Below are 24,533 nucleotides of genomic sequence, written 5' to 3'. Positions count from 1 at the left end.
GCTGGGTGGTTTGACTTTTTCAGAATGGTTCCAAGAGTTTCACTGGGGCCTCATGAAAACACCTCTCTGAAGGCTACATCCCTTATATCTTATAAGTAAATAATATGGGACCCAGATTTGGTGCTTCAGATCTTGGTCACAGAGGAAGACAGAATGAGAAATGGAAAGCAAACCTAGCTATTCTGAAAGCTAGAATTTGGGCCGTAACTCCTCCAGCCTCCCCTTTGATGTGTGTGTGTGCTTATATGTGCTCAATACTTTAAGCTGTTCCATGTGTATATATTTGTGTATCTGTGTGTATATATGCATATATACACATATCCAGAAGTAGATGTATTTATATACAGATATATACACATGTAATGTTACCCTGAATAAGCCACCAGTACCACCCTTAAAGTGTCTTTAGAAAATTAACCCATGGAGTAAGCAATAATATGTGAACCATAAACATTCTTGCATGTTGGCAGATAACCATGCTATACATTCCCCTCCAAGAACTGAGAAAGAGAAGAAAGGGAGTAACACAATAGCAGAAAAATGCACTAATCAAATCCATAATCACCTTTGATGATGGAGCAAGGATTCTAATCAAAACACAATGGAGCAAAGTTGCCACAGGTTGTAAGCTTAGAGCTGCGCTCTCTTCCCAGGGGCCTCCTCTACGCTTTCTTTTTCAACATCTAAAACACCCACAGAGAAGTTCAATCACTTCTAATTACTTTTTTAAAAAAACTAGGTGCAACTTGAACACCAGCTGCTAAAAACAGGAAATATCAAAATATTTTATATATGTATATATTTTTTCTTTTTTTCCTTGCAACTGCTTCTTAAAAATAGGCTAATGTTCCTCAAATAGCTCAGGCATGTTACTTATCTGAAGGTCAGCCAGAGAGAGTTTCTGAACAAACACAGAGCATGTCTTTAAAACAGCTCTCTGCACATGGTCCTAATTTATTCACATGTTAACAGAGCAGATGCTATAAATGTTCATACTTGGGGGAAGGCACAGGTATCTCAGTCCCAGGAAGGTAATTCAGGGGAGGTGTGCTGCTGCTGCAGAACACAGTTTCCACCACTGGGAAGGGTGGGGGTGGGTGGGGGAGAACCAGCTGTAGGTTTATGGGAGAGACTCAAGGTAAGGGGCCTGGAGGAAGGGTGGGTGACAGTAGGGCTGTACCTAACAGCTACTTGCTGGCTAAGTTAGGTCTTTTCACACTTGATGGAGATGAAGAGCAGGCTTAGGGGCAATGGGATGTCACTGGCTGAAGAAAGTTGCTGCATAATAAAACAAGGTGTCAGAATAGCCTCCTTTCCCCTGTAACTACCACGTTGAATATTCTGAACCCCAAGCTAAAAATAATAATCACCATCATTTCCCAATGATCTGTTATGAATCTGAATCAGGTCCTTAACGGACACCCTCTCCGGATCTTCTCACAACTACCCTGCACATTCAGAATGATGATCCACCAGGAAGCCAACATGCAAATCCAATCCTTCAGCTGCAAAGCCTTTGTTCTTTCTCTTCATCACCTTTTGAAAGGGAAGATGTCAGATCTGGAGCAATGACTTGTTGCATGAAGCAACATCAACTGCTCGGTACCACTGCATGACCTTGCTCTTCATTCTCCACTATCACATTCATTCTGACTTCCTCTCCTCCCGATCAGTCACTCCTTCCCATCTCCAAAATTCAGCTCATCTTCTGTCTCCTCCAGAGGCTCTCTGGACTTCTCCAGCCATCTTGGCCTTTCCTTTGAGCACCTTGGATACCCAGCCCCAAGCATGCCTCTGAGGCCTCCCTGTGTTGTGCCCTGTTGCCCTATGTATATCAGTTATGCCTCCCAACTAGATTATAAAATCCCCAAGGCCCAGGCCATGTCCTATTTGCCTTGTAGATCTGCCAGAGCAGGATGGAAAAAGAAAGCAATGAAGAGTGGGAAGACCGCAGGCCTCAAAGCCAGACCAACCTTGCTGGACTCCCTGCCCTGCCACCCTGGATGACCAAGAGCAAGTGGCTGTACCTTGCTAAGCCTCATCTAGCTCAATGGTTACAGCAATGGTCTTATAAATCAGGGCCTGCAAGTTCTAAGACAGTCTCTGTGTTTCTCCCTATACAATATCATGGTTAAAGACATGGGATCTAGTACCAGACTGCCCAAGTTCTAATTCTACCTTTGCTACTCACAAAGTTACCAAACTGGTCTTTGCCTCAGTTTTCATATGTGTAAAATGGGGATAATAACATTTATCTCATTTGATTGTAATAAGAATAAAATTAGTTTTTAATGTAAAGTCCTTAGAACAATTCCTGGCACATAGGAAGTGATATATAAGGATTTGGCCATTATTACCATTGTTATTATTGTTACCATGTTGTTATTGTCATAGAAAATGGATGTATCAGACCTGATTTAATGTTTCTGTAAAGATGAAATGAGATTATATGTAAAGAGCCTCACCCATCAGGCACTCAGAAAGCAGACATGCCCTTCCCTCATCTTCCCGTTCTGCCTGGTACTGTACTAGAAAGGTGATAGATGTTCTACAGATCCTTGGAACAGATTGATACCTTTCCAGGGGCTTGAGAGAATAAGCCATATCTTTTCTCATTTATGGGCTATTAATGTTGATTCAGCATGCCCCATCTCTTAGGTTAGCAATATAAATAGCTACTTTTATTAAGTGTTCCTTATTTGCCAGACACTGCACTGAACACTTTACGTTATTTTTCTTAATGCTCACAACTCTAGTGGTTGTTCATGCTCATTTTTTAATAGATGAGAACACTAAAGCCCAAAGAAATTAATCAAGGTGGTCACCTAGCTAGTATATGACAGACGCAAGACACCAGCGATACCCATCTGACTTTAAAAGCTATGTTATCAGCCACTACACAACCCAATCTCCTGCCAAAAATCCCCTGAATAAAAGGGGAGTCAGGGGCCCCAAGAGAGCATTTGCCATTTAATTCATTGTTTCCTGAGTATCTTCTAATAATATATACCAAATTTGGGACCTGGAAACTACCAGATGGCCAGTCAGACATAGTCCTCATGCCATAACCAAGAGACTGTTTTGGAGGGGGAATGGGTACCCTATCAGGCAGACTGTGGGAGAAGCCCTGGCAAAGAAGGTAAAATCCCATTGGCCAAAATCACTTTGATGTCAGCTGTGCAGACAGGGATCTGCCACAGGGAAGACCCCCCAGAACCCCTGGGCACTGGCAAACGAGGGCAGGCAGGTAAAAATCAGGGTAGTCCACTGGAAGTGGCCAATTTCCTTAGCGGTCCATCCAAACTATGTTCACCATCAGTACACAAGGGCCCATTGAGGGCGAGAGAGGTGAAATGGGGGGATTATGGACCAAGGGCAAAAGAGGGAAGCAAAGTCTTGAGGGAAGTGGACTGTTCCAGCCCCTCAGAGAGAAGCTGAAGGACATTTTTTTTCACGGAGAGGGTGATGAATCACCTTTCCAGAGCCTATGCACTGCCAGTCCTCTGACAATGTTTGTTAAATGAAGGGTCAAACGGGCAAAGGCAGAACAGCTGCCTGGATATGAACAATCCCAGCATGGACTTTCCCTCTCATTCCTCGGGTGCTCCTCATCAGGCTCGAGGGTATGTGTCACCTCCAGTCCCGAGTCACTGTACTGACCTCCCACCGACTGCCCACTACACCTCATAAACCCCACATCCATGGATGAAGGGAAACCCCATGCAGAAGTGTACCCTGGTGCTCACCCCCATTGCAGAGCCCACTGGACAAATCCTGTATGTAACAACAGAAGAAGAGCAGAGCACAACAGAGGCAGGCCCCCGGAGCACTGGAGGAAATCTTGCCTTCCTCCCACACACCATCACTCAAACCTGTCAGCTTCCAAAAATGTTTAGCAAGTGCAGCAGCAAGGGGCATGCTTATCAGCCTGGTGTGGGAGCTTAATCTGCTTTGAGGGCCTTCTCCAGCCCAGAGTTCCAAAAGCCTGCTTACAATTAGCTTCAGCTCCAGTTCCCGCATCAGAAAGCCTAGGAATGTGTTGAGCTCTAGCCTCTGATCAGCGAAAGCTCCAGGAGAAGGTGGAGACGGTGTCAGCAGGGAAGTATGTGCCAAAAAGGTCAGCTGGTCTGTTGCCATTTTCCTGACACCAGCCCCAAACCACCTCCCCTCTGGCTTCCCGCCTCTCCTAACCGGACAGTCACATCCGTCAGGTCGGCCTGTCCCCAAAAGTCCCTGCTGACTGACTGCCAAGAAAATATAGCCCCCTCCTACCAGAAGAAGGGGGAAATGGAGCGGGGAGGACCAAGAGAACCTGATTGGCCCTTGCTAATTTCTGTAAAAGAGATTGCACGGCCAGGGCTTGTCACCCAGCCGAATTAAGTGATGCAGGCTCTGTCTGGAAAGGTAGGAGTCACCAATTCTCTTCAAGCCATCTCCCATCCCCACGCCCCGTCACTCGGGCTACCAACACCAGGATCTACCACCCAGGAAGGAGGGGCTTAGCTTCGGCCGCCATTCTGAGGCAGCCACCTCCACCGCCACCTCCACCCCCACCCCCACCGCAACAGCCAGCCAAGGCGCTAGGAGTCTCCAGCTGCCGGCCTCAGCTGGTGCACTAGTACCGCAGTCCCAGCACCTTGCCCGGAATCCCGTCACCCCGCAGGATGGGGCAGGGACAGGTCATCTTCAAGCCAAGGGAAGAGCAGGTTCACTGCCACCCGCGACCCCCTTTTCTTCCTGGATCTTACAGCCAGGCTAGGGGGCGTCGAACCCAATGGGGCCTTAGATCATTCCTTGTCCGGAACAGAATCTCTGCGGAACCGCCAGACAGACACACAGCTGCTGCTGCGGATACTGGCTTCTTGGGGCCAAGACCTCAACATGCAGGACCTCACATTTCCAGCGATGCACACGTTTTTTGAGAACATCCCGACCTTTCCTCCTCCCCAGGAAGATGCTGCAGACGTGCCCGCCATCCCAGGTCTCGAAGAGCTCTTAAGGCAAACCTCCGGCACCCGGGCCACACCCACCGGCCGGCCCACCCTCCTCGCGCATCCCCCACCCTGCCGGCCTAAGGGGAATGGTTCCCTTCCCTGACCACATGGTAGCCCCTTCTCCCATCCAGCCCTTTCTCCCACACCATCCCGAAAGAACTATTCATCCATCCTTCCAGAACAGTACCCCGGCAAACGGCATCTCTCACCTGGGTATCGAACCCGTTTTCCACCGAGCCGCTCTTCCGCAGCGGGAGCCCCTCCCCCGCTGGCTCCTGCAGCCCCTGCAGCACCTGCGATTTCAGGGGGATCTGGCTAGGATAGGTGGTCTTGCTCACCTCCACCTTGCTTCCCAACTTCAGGTAGCAGGGCTGGGGGCCCGCCCGGGCCGGGGGCACGTGCAGGATGGGCGCGGCGCTGTGCACGGGTTTGGGCAGTCCCGACTTCATTTTGGAGGCGACCAGGATGGCCGGCATCTTCTCCCGGGGCTTGGGCTTTCCCAGCACGTCCCTGGCAGCGGCGGCGGGGGCGACCGCTAAAGGCAGCGCGGGTAGCAGAGCAGGCGCCGGGCCTTAGCCCACGAGGCGCCCACCACCAGCGGCTAAAAAAAAAATCCCCAGGTCGGGGAACTCGAAGCAATCGGGCGAGCGCGCCTTTGGGGTGCCGGGATGGGAATGGGGGACTGGCCACGGCGCTCAGCGGGTCCCACCTGGACGGATGCTGCCGCCGGGTCTCACACCTCTCCTGGGTGACCTTTCAAGAGCTCTGGGGGCTCAGGGGCTGCCGCCTCTTGCAAATTTCCTCCTGGGAAACAGAGGCTTGGACGCCCATATTAACTTGTCACTGCATCTCCGAAGTGAGGAGGCCCCTTTGGAAGAGACAGAGGCGGCGGCGACCCACGAGTCCCGTTCCGGAGGCTACGGGTCTGAGCCGGCGACAGAAAGAGCGAGCAGCCAAGGAAGGAAAGGAGAGAGCAGCGAAGGAAGGAGAGAAGAAGGGCGCAAGGGTCCCAAGACGTCTCCACCGAGAGGCAGCTGCCACCCTGCTCGCGAGCACCGCAGTGGCACCCGCGACGCAGCAGAGGTGCGGCAAGAGCCCCCGAAAGGTCTCTCTTGGGGTGACAGTCACCGCTGCCCAGAAGGCCCCCGGACTGAGAGCACCTTAGCGCCTGCGGGTCTGCACATGCTCCGTGAGCTAGATAGCGGCAAGGCTGTGGCCGTGGGGCGCGGGCGCCGGGACGCGCGGCTGGCGGGCCGGGCAGGGCTGCGCTCGGGAGCGGCCGCCGCGCTTCCCGGGAAGGCTGCGCTGGCTGCGGGGCTCAGCGCAGGGGAGGACAGGCTGCGGCCGGCGCTGCTGCGGCGCGCGCTGACAGCCGGGGCCGCCCCGGCGCGCCCATTGGTCCACGGTGCGCCAATCAGCGGCCGCGGGTCTCACCGCAAAGAGGGCGTGGCCTAAACTCTGGCCGCCGCCGAAACTCTGGGGCCGCGCTTGGCCGCGAGTACAAAGCGGGCTGGTGGCCGCTTTGCGGCACTGCCCCGGCCGCGCGCCTCCCGGGGGGCCCACACCCCTGCGTCCCTGAAACCCTTCTTTTGAAAAATGCCCTTTCGAACGCAACCGTCCGCCCCAGAGCCACGCGGGCACGGCTCGAGGGAAGTTTGTTTCCTTTTTCAAATTGCTCCGGTCACCTTAACGGTTTGAGTCTTCCGGAGTCACGCCCGCAGCCTCGCTGCCCCCATCTGGCTTGGGCAGGGCCGAAGCTCGTCTCCCGCTTTAAGAGCGCGCCAGCCATTTCTCCGCCTGCTCTTCCAGGCCGGCTGGGCGGGGGGCCTCCCAACGGCTTCCTCTCCAGTTTTCAAAGGCTGCACATTTCACTTAACTATTTGAAGTATTTATAGGCAAATACAATACGCAGGGAAGCTTCCCGCCCCGAGACAGCTCCTCCACGCAACCTACCACAGACTCTGTAATTAGAGTGGCCTGAAGAAGCCGGGAGAGGCTCCATGACCCCGGCAGGCTCTGGCCAAACCTTGCTGCGTTTCATGGAGCCCCTCCCTGTCCGCGCCTGGGACGCACTGGCCCCAACAGGTTCCTCGACTCGAATTCTCTGTTTGGGTTGCTCTGTGGTTTCCTCGCTGACTCAAAGTGTACGAGAATAAGAAGGAAACTGAGAGATGATCAGGCAGGCCAGACTTCGCGATTTATGAATGAGGAGCCTCTCACCCTGTAGAACTGCTTGGATTAGAATTGGGCAAGTTATTTAAGCTTACATGCATCCTTATAAAGCTTCTGTTTTCACATGTAGTAAGGTGGAGGTTTGACGACATTTACCTAATGAGCTGTTGTTTGGATTAAATGAGATGGTATGGTTGGTGCATGACAGTCATTTAGCACAAGTACCTGGCAATGTAAGAGACCAATAAAAGCTGGGTTTTATTTTCCCTGTTGTTAAATTACTGCTGCTTTCCCCCAAAGTCATCTCTGTTTATAAACTATTTGTCTTTCTTCTTTGTTTCCAGGACACTTTGTGCCCACCCTATAGCCTGATCTTCAGTGCTGATAGCATTGATTTAGAATAACTCAGATGCTATTAACTATGTCCTCCTGGAATTCATGTTAAACCCCTAATCCCCAATGTGATGGTATTAGGAGGTGGGGAACTTTAGGAGGTAATAAGATCAAGACAGTGGAGCCCTCATGATAGGATTAGCACTCTTATTAGAAGAGACAGGAGAGAGATGCTTTCTTACTGCCTTGTGAGGACACAGAAGGCAGTCTTCTGTGGACCAGGAAGAGGGCCCTTACCAAGAATCTGATACCGTGTTGGCATCCTAGTCTCAGACTTCCAGCCTCTAGTACTGTAAGAAATAAATGTTTGTTGTTTAAGCCATCCTGTTTATGGTATTTTTGTTATAGTGGCCCAAAGTGACAAAGATCTCAGACCAGAGGAAACATCAAAGTCTTAACCTCTGAAGCATTAAGAAATGAGAAGGCACCTTCTTAGCCATTCTAGGTAGCAACTTTCTACTCTAGTTAGGCTGAAATGCACGGCCCTGTCTATGTCTGTTTCAGTTATCCTCCCTCTCTCTGAAATCAAGTCACACATCATTCATGCTACTTACTTAACACTTTGCCCTTTGCCATCTGATGCCACCTCCCGTACTATTGTCTCCCATTATTTAACTTGTTATTTATTGTTTCATGCATTCATTTTCATCTTAGAGAATAAACATCTTGGAATTAGGAGCTGTGTTTTAACTTTCTTTAGATCTTCTCAGTATGGAGCATAAAGCTGTGGACAGAATAGCTACCCAACATTTATACGGAATGAATGATTGAATGATGCTAGCATCAACCCTCAAGAAGGAGAGATTGTCTTTTAGATTTAGGAACATAAGGACATACGAAATATTATGCTATAAACCTTGGGACTCTTTTGCCTGCCCTGAATTCTAGTTCTGACCAGTGTACCAAGATTTGTGGAAAGATATCACAATCTTCAGCTTCTAAAGATCAGGGAGATATTCCAAAGTATTCTCATGGCCCTAATGCAGTGGTTCTCAAAGTGTGGTCCCTGGACCTGCAGGAGCATTACCTGGAAACTTGTTTGAAAACCCCACCCAGACCTATTGAATCAAAAGCCCTGGGGATGGGGCCCAGTAATCTGTGTTTCAACAGTGTTCAACCTAGTGATTATGATGCAAACTAAAACTTGAGATATTCTGCCCTAATGAATATATCATGCATTCAGTGCATCTCCAGAACTTCTTAAACCTTAATATGCCTAAGAATCACTGGGGATCTTGCTAAAATACAGATTCAGATTCAGTTGGTCTAGAATGGGGCTGAGATTCTGCTTTCCGAGTAAGTTCTCATGTCATGCCCATGCTGGTGTTCTAAAGATCACGCTTTGAGTAGCACAGACAGCAGGAGGATTTCATCTTAAGGGCCATCTACTGAAAAGGATCTCAGAGTGCATCCATCTAGTTGGAAATAGCCGCCTGATCACTTGATAATGTCTGCTATGGGTATAGAAATGGAAATAGTGAAATACATATTATGTATTTGCCATCTTTGGTTTCCTGTTTAAATTGTATTTACTGCCAACGTCATTTTGGGGTTCTGAGACCCTCAAATATGCATAATTATGAAAAACAGTATTTCTTTTAAAGTATTTCTAATGTTCTAGGATTGGTAAACATGAGCATTTCCCTTAACCCTGTGTGTTTTATATAACTAAATTCTGATAATTCTTCATTTTTCTTGATGAAAGATCTTTCACTTGAGGACAAGTGAATCTTTTAGTCTGTTTCCAAATTTCTTTCTTTTCCTGCCTCTTCTTCCCTTTAGTAACTCTATTTGCTTTTTCCTGGAGCATTATTTATCTCCTTTTTTTTTGACCGAGTTTTGCTCTAATTTCCCAGGCTGGAAGCTGGAGTGCAATGGCGCGATCTTGGCTCACTGCAGCTGGGATTACAGGCGCATGCCACCACACCCGGCTAATTTTTGTATTTTTAGTAGAGACGGGGTTTCATCTTATTGGTCAGGCTGGTCTGGAACTCCAGACCTCAAGTGATCCACCCGCCTTGGCCTTCCAAATATTCATCTCCTTTTATATCTTTTTTTTTTTTTTTTTTTTTTTGAGACGGAGTCTCGCTCTGCTGCCCAGGCTGGAGTGCAGTGGCGCGATCTTGGCTCACTACAAGCTCCGCCTCCTGTGTACACCCCATTCTCCTGCCTCAGCCTCCTGAGTAGCTGGGACTACAGGCACCTGCCACCATGCCCAGCTAATTTTTTGTATTTTTAGTAGAGACGGGGTTTCACCATGTTAGCCAGGATGGTCTCGACCTCCTGACCTCGTGATTCGCCCGCCTTGGCCTCCCAAAGTGCTGGGATTACAGGCATGAGCCACCATGCCTGTCCCTATCTCCTTTTAGATATTTTCTATAAACGTTCATTTTTCTTATTTAAAGCAAAATAATTTATCATAATAACCAGACAAGGGTGGGGGGGGAAGCTATTTTTTCTCCTAGGATAAATGAGATAATTATAAGTTTCTTACTTAAATAAGATAATCTCAAATTATAAAAACGGCCTATAAGTTTACTCCTTCCACACTGATACTGTGTTAACATGAAAAACGTCATTTTAAATCAATGTTTTGCAAGCATTGGAGGCCAACGCAAGTCACTGGTTCGGAGAATGGCAAGCTGCTCTGGAAAGAATATACTATCCAGGTATTAAAATAACTTTTTTCTTTTTCTTTTTTTTTTTTTTTACTATATGCACTATGGACAAGTATGCCAAGTTGAAATGGCCCACCATTTTAAATTCCAACTTTGACAACCATTCTTTATTTTTCTTCTGGCTCAGAACTTGCAAAATCACCCAAATGTCAGTGATAGGCCAAATTGAAACGTATTATCAAAGCTCTCAGGACCACTGAATCATCCTAAGAGACTGGATAGCTCCCTGGTTCTAAGAGCCATCCTCAGATCAGGAAGTGCCAGCTGCACCCCTCTCTGCTCCTCAACATCAGCCACTTGTGATTAGTTGAGTGTGAATTGGGCTTCAGAGCTGACCTGTGAGTGACCAGTTCCATCAACCCATCCTTCATCTTAGTTAAAGACCCCTGTTGGCCTGACCTCCCAAGAAGACAGTCCGGTGAAGAGCCTGGAACATCTAAGCCCCAGCCTGTCACCAAAAAATGCAGGGATCTTGGGGGGAAAAGTCTACAGCCTTTTGGAGACCCTAGATTATACATGATGAGGGGAAATGTTGCAAAGTTTCTTGAATAATATAAAAAGCAAAATATTTATGAGTTTATTTGGGAGTAAAAAAATGCACTTTTCCTTAATTTTCTACAAATGGGTTGGCAACTTATGAGACATCTCCGAGATGGCACAAAGGCTCACCTTTTAGTAGTGGCTGAGTTGAGAGGCCACCCATCTCATACTGCAGAGAAGTGAGGTAAGAACCTTAAGACATCTCTTTGGAAAGTCTGCTCATCTACTCACCCTATCAGTGACTCACTTCCAATCTCAAACTTTCTTCCAGATGGGTCTGTGTGCAAATCAGTATGCCCAATGGTAACCTCTGGGGCTTTTTTTCTGAGAACAAAGGCTGAGGGTTCCCCTACCTGCTGAAGCTAGAGTGTGAGGGGTATGTATGTGTGTATGTGTGTTTATAGGCATTTGAGTCAATGACCCAGACTAAATGTCAAATAAATATAGTCACGCACTGCATAATGATGTTTTGGTCAATGACTGACTGCACATAATGATGGCGGTCCTGTAAGATTATAAGGAAGCTGAAAAATTACTATTGCCTAGTAACATAGTAGCAGTCATAACATTGTAGTGCAACACATTACTCATGTTTGTGGTGATACTGTGCTGCAAGTTTTATAAAAGTATAGCGCACACAACCATGTACAGTGCCTAATACTTTATATAGTTGATGATAAATACTTGATAACAAATTACTGTGTTATGGGTTCATGTATTTACGGTACTATTTATTGTTATGTTAGACTGTACTCTTTCTACTTAAAAACATTAACTGTAAAACAGTCTCAGGCAGGTCCTTCAGGAGGTATTCCAGAAGGCATTGTTAGCATAGGAGATGACCGCTCCATATGTGTTTTTGCCCCTGAAGACCTTCCAGAGGGACAATATGTGGAGGTGGAAAACAGTGATATTGGCCCTGTTTAGGCCTAGGCTAATGTGTCTGTTTGTGTCTTCATTTTTAATTTTAAGAAGTTGAAAAAGTTAAAAAAAAAAACTAATAGAAAAAAGCTTATAAAGATATAAAGAAAATATTTTTGTATAGCTGTACAATGTGTTTGCGTTTTAAGCTGTTATTTCAAGAGTCAAAAAGTCAAACAATTTAAAAGTTTATAAAGTAAAAAAAGTTACAGTTAACTAAGGTTAACTTATTATTGAAGAAAGAAACATATTTTTAATAAATTTAGTGTAGCCTAAGTGTACAGTGTTAATAAACTCTGCAGTAGTGTACAGCAGTGTCCTAGGCCTTTACATTCTCTTACCACTCACTCACTGACTCACCCAGAGCAACTTCCAGTCCTACAAGTTCCATTCATGGTAAATGCCCTATCCAAGTATACCATTTAAAAAAATCTTTTATACTATATTTTTACTGTACCTTTTCTACGTTTAGATACACAAATACCATTGTGTTACAATTACCTATGGTAATCAGTACATCAACATGCTATACAGGCTTGTAGTCCAGCAGCAATAGGCTATAGAATATAGCCTAAGCGTGTAGTAGGCCATCCCATCTAGGTTTGTGAAAATGTACTCTATGATGTCTGTACAACAACAAAAAAGACTAAAGACTCATTTCTCAGAACATATCCCTATTATTAAGTAATGCATGACTGCAGGTAGCAAACCATTGATTAATCAGTGGCTCAATAATTAATACAAGGAATAAATTGTTGCAAGCCATCTATGTGCCTGGCTTTGGGCATTATGATGGAGAGCAGATAAGAATAAGTTATTGCTCTCGGCTCTCAAGCTTCAAAGAAGGATGTAGCTGCTGTTTCTCACCTGAGGATTGTCCTTTCTCGAAACTGAAAAAGAGAAACAACTCACAATCTAGCAGGGAAACCAAACGGGAATAAATGAATGACAAACAATATAACCAATACTCTAATAGAGGCAGCACAAAATATACAATGATAAACCAGGCACAAAGGAGGGTCAACTATTTGTGGGGTTATCAGGTATGTTGATTAATTTAATTTTCTAACAAAAAACCTAAAGTAATAGAATTTTTTTGCTTTTACCCTTAGTGTTGAAACTCTAAGAGGTATGTTCCACTCTCCTACTTCTATAAGTTAAGTCTAGGAAACATTCCTTTGTTTACATCTTGCCTCATCCCACAAAGGATTAGAGGAAAGCCTATATTCAATAAAACAATGGCTAAATATAATGTAATAGAAGAAAAGGATTCTTATTTAAAACTTAGACTGTGACTACTTTCACTTTCTGTAGGTGGGAGAAGGCTGTGTAAATAAATCATATCAGCAGAAATATAAATCACATATCACTTCCTTCCATATTCAGGCACTAATATCTATTAGTGCCAAGTCTGAGATTTCAAAGTCTGCCAGTTCTAAGCTGCTCAAGAGGTCCTCTGAGTATATGGTCTTAGAGATACATTAGTGAGCATTTGGATATATGAAGGTCAGCCTAGAGTCCAGGGGTCAAGCTATATTGTCATCTATAATAAGTGAGAAAAATTCCGTTTCCTGGGAGCGGTTCAATATGAAGGGCTCCCAAAAAATGGAGTAGCCAGAGCAGTGTGAAGAGCCTATTGAGGAGGACAAAAAACACAGACAAAAGTGCCAAAGTAAAACCCGTTTATTTTCCCAAAATAGCAACAAAGCCTGCTATGGTACCAAATACTTGGAGTGACTTGATTTTTCTTTAGGTGGGGGAACATTACTATTTTTTTTTTAAAGAGATAAGTTTTGAATTTGGGGTTGTTTTGGCACAGAAGGAAGAGAACAGAGAAAACAGATACACAAGAGTGAGATCCTAAGATTAATGGGAGCAGAAATGTAGTCAGGGATGGCCACGAGAATGAAATTGTGCCTCTTCCCCATCACCCTTGCTCCTCATTCAGTGATTTGCAGAATCCTGGACAGACAGGGAATTGGATTTCCTGTTTGATGTGAGATAGAATGACCAGGCAAATTTAATTAAGAATGTCTTCTAACAAGGAGCTGGGACCAGGAAAAATATAAATAAAAGATAAGTATAAATTATATGTGTGGGCAAAGAGGTCAAATAGGGAGAGGAAAATCAAAACGTCTGGATTCTCCAGTCCAAACAGTTGGCTCTAGCTGGTATTTTGGAGTGAGCACCACCTAGGGCTTTACCTGCAAAAAGTAAAGGTGACACTGAGATGAGTATGTTCAGATTCTAGGCTGGATCTGACATGCAAGGTTTGTTTGTTTGTCTGCTTGTTATTTTTAATTATCCACCCACTTTTTCACTATTACAGAAGACTTATTTATTTATTTCTACGAATTGAGGTCTAGTTAATTCAGTTTCAAATTGATATTTAAAATTTTTTTTTTTTTTTTTTGAGACAGAGTCTCACTCTGTCGCCCAGGCTGGAGTGCAGTGGCATGATCTCTGCTTACAGCAAGCTCCGCCTCCCGGGTTCACGCCATTCTCCTGCCTCAGCCTCCCGAGTAGCTGGGACTACAGGTGCCCACCACCACGCCCGGCTAATTTTTGTATTTTTAGTAGAGATGGGGTTTCATCCTGTTAGCCAGGATGGTCTCGATCTCCTGACCTCGTGATCCACCTGCCTTGGCCTCCCAAAGTGCTGGGATTACGGGCGTGAGCCACCGCGCCCAGCCTCTATTCTTCTTCCCACACATATGACTAGGCAACCAGAGTGGACCCAATAATAATGATGATGCTGATAAGAACTGTAATTTATGAAGTTATTCTTCTTATGTGCCAGAGACTAAGGTAAGCATTTTACATACATGATTTCTTATGCTCACAACAATTTCATGAGGTAGATAGTTATTCCCATTTTTATTTTACAAAAGAGAAAAATGAGGCCCAGAGAGGTTTGAGTATCTTACTTAAGATCCCACCACCAATTAAGTAGAAGAGCAGGACTTGACTCCAGTGCCTGGACTCTGGACACTAGACAGTATACTATCAAAGGAATAGCCATCATAATGATAAGCATGGAAATGATAATGTAACTTCCTGTTTCTGATACGGTTAAGATCTGCCTTATATATGGCATTTAAATGAATCCCCACAGCACTCCTGAGTGGTGGCAGAATGAGTCCATTTTAAGTTGAGGAAATGGGTGGAAAGGTTTGGTAGTCACCCAGTTTGCTAATGATAATGGTCTTAATAATAAGGCAAGGAAAGATCACCAGTTACAGGGGGTGGTCTTTGCATGATGTTCATGCTCTGAGACAGGGCTTCCTGCTATGTTCATCTGGAGGCAAAGACAACTTCGACCAGTACTCCTTAAACAAGAAGCCTAAAAATCACCCAGGCTGCTTGTTAAAGGAAAAGATACCTACCCCCTTCCACCCCCACAAAAAAAACCAGACCTAGGATTCTGAAGCTGTGAGTCTGCATTTGAAAAAAGCAATGAGGTTACTCTGAATTAGTGGTCCTCCCCTTTGCTTTGCATCCTTGGCTTTACATTAGAGTCACCTGGGAAATCCACAAACTAAGGCTGTCCAGGTCCCACCCTGGACCAGTGAAATCAGATTCTGGGAGTGGGCACAGGCAGTAGAATGTTGAGAAAGCTCTCTGGGTGCAGACGAATTGAAAAACATGGCTTTATGAAGTGCTGCAAAGGCTTTGCTCTCACAACACTTTACAGTGGGGGATTACTGAGGCAATAATCTGGATAATTTCAATCTATGTTAACAGCCAATCTGGAAAAATCCAGGCCTTCTATTACTTTCTGAGTGAGATTTCCTTTTTGACAGAAACACTCAGCCAGTCCAGCTGCCCATGCAGCCCAAACACAGCCAGGTAATCCCCCAAATGCCGCCTCAGCTCCAGCGGTGCGGGTAGCATCAGGCAGCCTGACCCTTACTCGTTACTCTACCGGTTGCTCCTGCAGGGCCACCAGGCACTGAGCTGCGATGCTCCCCACCTCCCCACGGCTCTCTCAACACATTTCCTCTTTTGGTTACTGCTGTCATCCTGGAAGCCTTCATGCCTACCCTCTGACTCTGCCCCAGGCATGGAGCCTGGTGAGCCTCAGATGGAAGAGGCGCTGCTGGTCAATGTCTGACCTCCAGGAAGAGGCCCAGTGCCCAGGGTTTAGGACTCTGAGAGGAGGATTTGGAGCAGAGTTAACTCATGAAGGTCTGTGCTAATAAAAGGATGTGTTGGCCTAAAAAAAACCTCAATAGTGGATAATTTAACAAAAATTAGAGCTTTGGTATGCATTTTGTAATTTAAAAAAATATTTTCTTTATTATTTATATATATTAGCCTACTGTTAAAATTATTTTGCTAATATATTTATATGTGTGTACATACGTATAAATAAATATGTTTATAAAGAGAAGGAAAAAGAAGGAAGGAATCATGTCGAATTGTTAACAGCAGTTCTTTCTGAGGGGTAAATTAGGGACTATTAATTTCTTATTTTATACCATTATTTTTAAAAGTTGGAATTATGGGTGGCTTTAACTTACTTTTCCATGGGATTTCCTTTTTTTTCAAATAAATATTCTCATTTGTTTTAACCTTTTATTTATTCAAGGGACATATTATTATTAGTAGTAGTAGTAGTAGTATTTTGAGACAGGGTCCTGCTCTGTCACTCAGGCTGAAGTGCAGTGGCACCATCTCAGCTCACTGCAAACTCCTCCTTCCGGACTCAAGCAATTCTCCTGCCTCAGCCTCCCATGTAGTTGGGACTATAGGCATGCACCACTGTGCCAGCTAATTTTTGTATTTTTCATAGAGACAGGGTTCCATCATGTCGCCCGGGCTGGTCTCTAACTCCTGGGCTCAAGCAATCTGCCCACCTTGGCCTCCCAAAGTACTGTGATTACAGGTGTGTGTGCTTGGCCTCAGAGGACACTTATTAAGCCCTGCTGTGAACCAAGCCCTGTGCAAATGTTGGTGATACAGAAATGCAGAAAACTAGCTTACATCCATCTCTGCCCTCTCCTTTTTCAGGCAGGAGAATTGAGCTCCTTCTCCCAAACTAATAAACAAAACCTATGTTAGCAACCAAAAAGTGAAAATCCAGTTCTAGTTAAAGGGAGGTTATCTGTATAACAAAGTCACTGACAAGTGGGATCTCTTCTCACACAACTAAAAACCATTACCCCAGAAATTCCGTCTATTCTCCCTTCCTTCCAGGGAAGTGGATCCCACAGAATCATTGTTTACAGAAGTGCCAAGACCACCCCTGAGCACAAGGACTAGGAAATCAATTCTTTTCTGACTGATCTATCAACTTGCCTCTATAACTAATGATGTTGGTGGCCTCAAGACAATCTTCTTCCTGCAGAAACAGAGAAGATGGAGAGGAAAGTGGGATGCCAGAAATGAACCCTGCAGGGCACATGTAAAAGGGAATTCTAGTTAATGCTACCCCTTGGCTGAGCTCAAGGATGGTCTAAAAGCTGTCAACAAAACAGAGACACCCATGAGGATCTTTTGGGCCCTGAGAGCATTTGAAGTTGTGTGAAGATTTGAGACCATAAACAGCTGCATTGATTTCCGTTCCCTCTCCAAATCCAAGGCAAATAAAACCTCAGAGCTTCACGGGTGGAAAAAAACAAAATACACAGGAATTGTCTTTTATTTTTTGGCTTAGAAAGATATTGTTTTATAAACAGTGGGGCAAGACACTATTAAATTGTTTTCCAAAAAATTGCCTGGCAGCTTTCTTGAAGCTCCACATTGCACAAGAATTTTAGACATTCACACACATTTATCAGAATTTTCTTTTCAAGGCAGTCTGGAAGTGCCTCAAATACGAACCAAACAAAGTTAGTCTCCCTGAGGTTGCAGTGAAAACTACTAAGCATCATCATCATCCTGGCTTCATTTCCACAAAGTCCATCTTTTCAAAAAACATCAGAATGTTGAATTAACTCCCATTCAGAATCATTTGCTTGTTAGGGTCTTATCCTTCCCAAGGGGTACCACAAAGGGCTGATTTGAGTATGCAGAATCCAGTTTTCAAAGGCGGCTGGCCGACAAAGCTGATTTCCTGCTGAGTTATCAAAGGCAGTCTTCTAGAATCCCCTCCCATGACCGTGGCCATTTGAGCGCTTTCCTTGCCTTTGATCTCCACGACCCCATTTTCTTCTGGTTTCCCTACAAGAGAAACTCTGGCAGACCCCCCACCAACCCCCAACCCCTTAGATAGTTTATTTTCAGGTTCCTTTCTAAGTGGGGTGAAAAAGGGGAACACGGAGGCTGGATCTGGCAGACTTCACTGTGGTGCCTGGCTTCATTTCTTATTGACTGATTGAGGCAAAGGTCCCCTCACTTCTCTGCTCCTCAGTTTCTTCAACAGTAAAATAGGAGTGATGATGACTATTTCACAAAGTTCTTGTGAGGATTTGAGATAATGGAGACAGAGGGCCAGGTGTAAGTCTAGAACCTTATAGCTGCTACATTCATTCATTCATTCTAATAGCGTTTTATGTTGCTACCAAATGCTGGGCAACATGCCAGTCACTGGTGATAAAATGTTAGTAAGAATCAAAATTCTTTTCTCGTGGAGCTTCCAATCAGGGAAATTGTAATTACATAACCACATCAGTGAATGCATAATTACTAAGTGAGGCAAGTGCTATGTTAGCAGGTAAGACATCTTAGACCCCTTTAGATGTTTGGGGCCAGGATCTGAAAGGCAAAGAGGATGACCAGGCAAGAATAGGGCTTTTGCTCCTGCCTGCCAGTGTGCTTTGGGTGGAGGTCTGAGCATTGAGGGGTAAAAATCTGGGTCCCCAACCCCACACTTCTCTGTGTAGAGTAAGAGATAATGTCAGGGTTTCGGTTGCTCTTTTGGAAGCTATTTAGTGAAGTAAATAGCTTACTTCACTATTTGTTTGCGCTTAATTGGTTGTGTGATCTTGGCCCAGTCACTTAACCACTCTGAGCCTCAGTTTCTTACCTCTGTTGGTAATAAGGCCCACCTCCCGGATTTAGGGGGAAGATTAAAGAGAGGCAGTGGAGCTTAGTGGTTAAAAGGATGATTTTGGAATTTGATTGCATACGTGTGACTGCATGGGTCTGAACTGTGCCACTTACTGGCAGTGTTACTTTGGACAAGTTACTTAATCTCTCTGTGCCTCAGGTTTCTCATCTGTAAAATAGAGTTTATAACAGTCCCTCCCTCATAGGGTTGTTGGAATGATTAAATGAATATAGGTAAAACACTAAACCAGTGACTAACCCATGGCCACCGCTACTATTATGATTACCATATTTCCTGGAACACATTAAGTATTCAAGCCACAGTTCCTCTCCCACCTACCTTAGGGCCACTGCATGATCCCTTGCCGTGGATATATCTGAATGTGTGGAAATTTCCATTGCTACGACACTAAGTGAAGGCCCAGAATCTGAGGCTATGAGCCCATTGGGGATCCCTGTCCCTCTGGCTCACAGGGATCCTCCAGCATCTTGGGTAAGGGATCTGTATGTGCAGAGCTGGGGCATCCACAATGGACCAGACAGGAAAAGGAAGCTAGAGAGTGTGTGATGGAAGCTCCCTGTACACACTTTCCTTGCAGTTTTGCAGGCCAGGAGAGGCACAGAGGGGCTCAACTTTTCTCATTGCAGTCCTGGATCACATCTGTCCACATCTGACCTCTTGCCTAACTAACTTGGTTCACAAGGAAATGCATGGTAAGGCTATGAATGTCTGTTTTCTCAAAGTCATCTATTCAAGGTGCTGCACTACTCTTCTGCTGTGGAGTATCACATATGGGATAAAAGCAGATCCCTACCCCTCATCACCAATAGCTGCTTTTGTCCCAAATATATGAGGTGCCCAAGGCAATCATCTCCAAGTGAGATGCCTTTTCTTGGAAAACAGGCTTTGCTTTCAGTGACCACCTCTTCATACTGGTATCTTTCTGACTCTTCAAAATCCATAAGTAAAATCAACATACCAGGATCAGCTCAGGTGCTATGGTAACCCAGGCACAGGAAGCCACTGGGGCTGGTGGCAGTATTTGGGGTAAGAACTAAACAGTTATGCACCAGGGTCTTCATCCCATTTAATTGCTTCAAACAATGCTTGGAAGTAATATTTTCCCCTCTTTTACAGACGAAGAAACTGAGGTACACAAGTGGTAATTTGCCCAAGGTCACGTAGCTAGGAAGAACTGGCATTCAAATTCTTAATTGTCTGATTCTAAACCCCATGCTTTTCTAAGACACTCCATTTGACATCAGCAACCTGGCACAGAATTCCTGACTGTGCTTCTTATTTGCTGAAGATTTCAGCAACAGTGTTACTGATTCACTGTGGGCCACAGAGTGGGGGCCCTAGGCCAGTTGCCCTTCTTCACGCCTTTCTCTAGCAGGTGGCTGGAAGTAGGATCTGGAACAACTGCAAAAGTAGCTAGCAGTGGTCTTCTTCATAAGGCAGGGGGCTAAGTCACAATGTCCTGGAGTTCAGGTATGGAAAAGGACTTCAGAATGTCTGGAATCCTCTAAGTGGTCTTCTCCCTCCTTCTCCTTTTTCTTACCCGCCTACACACACACATACACACACACTCTCTCTCTCACATGCACACACACACGTGAGCACTGTCCACATGAAGCTTGCATCTGGTGGGAAGGCATGCCAACCGAGGTGTTGAAATCTATGGAGAGTCATGATTTGGCACCTGTGGAGTACTTTTCAGCACTTTGGAATGACAGCTTACTCGTCCACACAAACCCTTCCAGAAAGGTTGTGTCTGTGCCATTGTGGAGGGAGGAAATCAGAGCAAAGGCTATGGGTGGCCGTGGCCAAGCTGGAGCTGAACTTTTCACCTCTGCTCTGTGGTTGGAGCCAGGAGGCCTCTCACAGGTAGCTCCTGCTCCTGGTTGTGCTCTTCACAGTCCGGGTGACCTTGGGAAAGCCACTGCCCTTTTTAAGCTTAGCTTTCTCATCTGCAAAATAAGGGGTTTATTCAATGGCTCTCCACCAGGGCTCTCTGGGCCCACGGGGATCTAGAATTCAGTAATGGCAGTTAAGCAGGCATAATAACAGCTGCCATTTACTGAGGGCCTCCGACACATTTACTAGGTCGCTTGTGAATTATATCCCCAATGCTTAAAACAAAGCTGCAAGGTAGGGATGGCCACCTCATTTTACAGATGAGAAAAGTGAGCTTCCTAGAGGTCAAGGGGCTTGCTCAGAGTCACGTGGTAAATGATGGAGTTGGAATTCAAACCGTGGCTCATGTGTGTAACGATTACACCCCGTTCTCTCCTGGATTACACAATGAGCAGGGAAGTGGGTTTGCAGCTCCTCCATGGCAGCCCCATCAGCACTCAGCCCTGTGCTGTGATGAGTGGGTTCTGAGCAACAGTGTAGTGAAGATTCTTGTGGGCTTGATGATCGGAGTGGGCACAAGTGCTGGGTAGGCAAGGCAGCTTCCAGGGAAGGAGGGCACAGAGCCAGCTGCTCTAGGACTGACCCCAGAGTTACGATAACGTGTCAAAGCAAGAGTTCAGTGGGGAAAAGGAGCAGGAGGCCCTTCTCACATTCCTTCCCACTCAGCACGGAGCTGCTGTCAGAGCCAATTGCCATCACAAGCATCTGCACCTTCCCTGCTCTCTTCTGAAGACAATGACCTACTTTTTGTTGTGTAGAAATGTATGCTGAGCCCCTCCCAGCAAATGCCTTCACAGTCTAGTTGTTACAGGTGGTAACTATTCCAATCACCTGATTAAAACCCAGTGTCCCAGTCGGGGACCCCAAGACCCCTCCGGCCCCATCCCTGCCTCCCTCCCTAGTTTTTCTTTTGCCACCTGCACCAGCCATCTCCAGACATGCCATGCCCTTTAATCTTTCCTCTATAATAAAATCTGACATAAATAAAAAAAAAGAACTATCTTGCCTCTTCCTGCATTGCCCCATTCAGGAAGAGGCAGGACAGTTCCTTTTTTTTAAATTTCAAATTTTATTATAGATTAAAGGATATATGTGCAGATTTGTTACATGGGTAAATTGTGTGACACTGAGGCTTGGGGTCTCAACGATCCCATCACCCAGGCCAAAAGCATAGAACCCAACAGGTGTTTCTTCAGCCCATGCCCACTTCCCTCCCTCTCCTGTCTAGCAATCCCTAGTGTCTATTGTTCCCATCTTTACCACCATGTGTATTCAGTGCTTAGCTCCCTCTTATAAGTGAGAACATGCGATATTTGGTTTTCCATTCTTACGTTAGTTTGCTAGGATAATGACCTCCAGCTCCACCCATTTGCTGCAAAGGGCATGATTTTGTTCTTTTTTATGGCTGCATAGTATTCCAGGATAGTTCTGAGGTAAGTACAGCTCTCTGAAGGCACACCTTCTGTGGTCCTATTCTAGTTCCACAATGCTGTGTAACCTTGGGCAAGCGACTCAACCAATCTATGCCTCAGTTTTCTTGTCTTTGAAATGTGTACAACAGCACTATCTATATTGTAGGATTATTGTGAGGATTAAAGAGGAAAATCGTATCTTAACACTACTTTTAAGAAGCTCCCTAGGTGATTCTACTGTGCAGCCCAGGGTTAGGAACCACTGAATCAAACTATCATCTCCAAGAGGGTGGAGAAGGTGTCTTCTTGTGCTTAAAGTCCTTGATGCTTAGAGAGCACAATGCCTGCTGCAATGTCAGCATCTTGGGAACAGTTTTTGAGTGGATGAATAATTCTATTTATTTGGAAGATTAAAATGTAAACAATCCTTTCTCTGAAGCCAGACAGCCAGCCACTATCATCAAGAACCAATTTCAAACCGGAACCAGTAAACCATGATCCTGATCATCAAGATGTTATGCTGGCTGAGGACTCCACTGTGAGATGCTGAGCTGAACTAAGCCCTGCCTTAGTAAATATGGTTGATATTTAATACTGACTCCTGGAAAACTAGGAACAATAGACTAAATGAGAGTCATGCAACACACAAAAGAGAAGGAGACTTCAATATGAGACAGATTTTTGGGCAGGTCAGTGTTTGGACATTTACTCTAGGATTCTTAGGTTTTTGTCAGGCTTCCAAGTTTCAAGGCCCATGCCAGGTTCAGACTTGAAATGGACAAATGCACTTCCTGAATCCTCACACCTAATTCCAGATGGAAACACTGGGAAATGTTTCTGACCAGCTGTACTGCTAGGACAGAAATTATTCTTAGCACAATGGCGTTGGTGGCAAGCCAGTTTATTTATTTATTTTTTTTTTCCCGATGTGATTGATGTTCAAGTAGGCTGCCGAAAAAACTAGGAGAGCATTTCTATGTATGGAGGAGAAGGTTATGGGGGCATGATTCAGCATCTCAGTGTCATGTAGCATTTTGCTTTTTCTCCTGTGCTATGTCCTAGCAAGCCAAGCCTCATTCAAGGAACCAATAGCATATGGAGTAGAATGGGATTCAGTGAACAAGGCCTTAGTTAGGATTAGAAAAAAAAAAAAGCAGGTCATCTAATGTCTTTATTTTATTTTATTTTATTTTATTTTATTATTTCATCCAGGCTGGAGTACACTGGTGTGATCCCAGCTCACTGCAACCTCCGTCTCCCGAGTTCAAGTGATTTCCTGCCTCAGCCTCCTGAGGAGCTGGGATTATAGGCACACACCACCATGCCTGGCTAATTTTTATATTTTTAGTAGAGATGGGGTTTCACCATGTTGGCCAGGCTGGTATTGAACTCCTGACCTCAGGTGATCTGCCCACCTCAGCCTCCCAAAGTGCTGGGATTACAGGCGTGAGCCACCATGCCCGGCCCATCCAGTGTCTTTAGACAGAACTCAAATGGTAAACCAGAAGGGACAAAACTCTTTATGACAATAAGGAACACATTTTCCAGCTTGCACCCTGCAGCCAATCAATCCCAGGACAGCTAGGCTGTATTAAAATGCATAGAATGACCTGAAGTCAGGATAGGTCATGTGACAGATAACAATGCCAGGTAAGGCAAAATCTAGAAAAAAAAAAGGCTGGGAGCAAATATTCCTCAAAGTCCACTCTGTGCCAGGTATTGTCATTCCCTGTTTACGGATGAGAAAACTGAAGTACAAAGAAGTTAAATAACCACTTCCATTATTAAGTGGCTGAACTGGGTTTTGAACTTGGATTGCAGACTCCAAAGTCTGTATCTTTCCCACTATGTCATGTTTTGGACCGGAGAGTGCTGACTCAACTCCCTGAAGGCCACCTTGGGTTGCCAGATAAGAGCAGGTAACTGACTGCACCTGGCCAGGGGAGTGAGCAAAGAGGCAGCAGTGGGAGGTGATCCCCTCATCAGGTGTTCTGATGCCAGTGTGTCCCTTGGCCTGGAATACTGGGAGTACATTCCCTGATCCAAGACAAGTGGTGGCAGCTCTCTCAGGCAGTGGCACTGGATAGCACTTTGCTGCTGGCCACTGAGGTAGAGAGTATCAGGTCACACCCGCCTCTGCCAAGGGAACCTTGAAAGGGAAAACAGGCTCCGGGGACAGTGGAGGAACATGTCAGCAGATCCCACCGAACTGGGCCCAAGAAAGGCCTTTTTTCCAACCTAGAGAGGTACAAGGGAGAGCTAATGTGACAAGAAGTCCTAGCTTGCTGCCAAATGGACTTAGACGAGCAATAGCTGTTGGTCCCTTGGGTGGTCCCTGCACCCCTAGTCTATCTGCATGAGCCAAGCTGGCTCTAAAATTTCATTCTAAGGAAAAGAGGGGCCAGACACCACCAGCTGACCCCAGTGACTAAGGGCATTGGAAGTGACAGTGGGAGTTCTACAGAATGGCCAGTTCAGGATAATAGAGTTCTGGCCCTATCTCTTTATGATC

General features: G+C 45.5%; 2 protein-coding genes across 11 annotated transcripts in view; one reads left to right on the top strand and one right to left on the bottom strand.

Moving 5' to 3' along the window:
- The window catches only part of NAV2 (neuron navigator 2), a 773,425-nt gene that overhangs the window by 399,378 nt on the left and 349,514 nt on the right, over positions 1-24,533 (bottom strand). For 6 of the 10 annotated variants that reach the window (XR_008538002.2, XM_054662164.2, XM_009460063.5 and 3 more), the window contains exon 1: positions 5,204-5,470. The exons of 2 other annotated variants lie outside the window; for them this stretch is intronic. Coding sequence is in view for 6 of the 8 variants with exons in the window: in XM_054662164.2 (XP_054518139.1) it covers positions 5,204-5,470 (267 nt within the window). In the remaining 2 variants the exon portion in view is untranslated. Of the gene's footprint in view, positions 1-5,203; positions 5,471-5,703; positions 5,788-24,533 lie in introns of those variants that run through there. 2 more of the 10 variants (XM_054662163.2, XM_054662158.2) reach the window with 2 other exon arrangements.
- Positions 5,712-8,237, top strand: LOC104008432 (uncharacterized). The gene has a single exon (XM_009460077.4). The coding sequence runs from the start codon at positions 5,712-5,714 to the stop codon at positions 6,447-6,449; it is 738 nt and encodes a 245-aa protein (XP_009458352.3). The 3' UTR covers positions 6,450-8,237.

The sequence above is a fragment of the Pan troglodytes genome, chromosome 9 (genome assembly GCF_028858775.2).
Source record: "Pan troglodytes isolate AG18354 chromosome 9, NHGRI_mPanTro3-v2.0_pri, whole genome shotgun sequence".
Taxonomy (NCBI): Eukaryota; Metazoa; Chordata; class Mammalia; order Primates; family Hominidae; genus Pan; species Pan troglodytes.
This window is presented reverse-complemented; position numbering and strand designations above follow the sequence as displayed.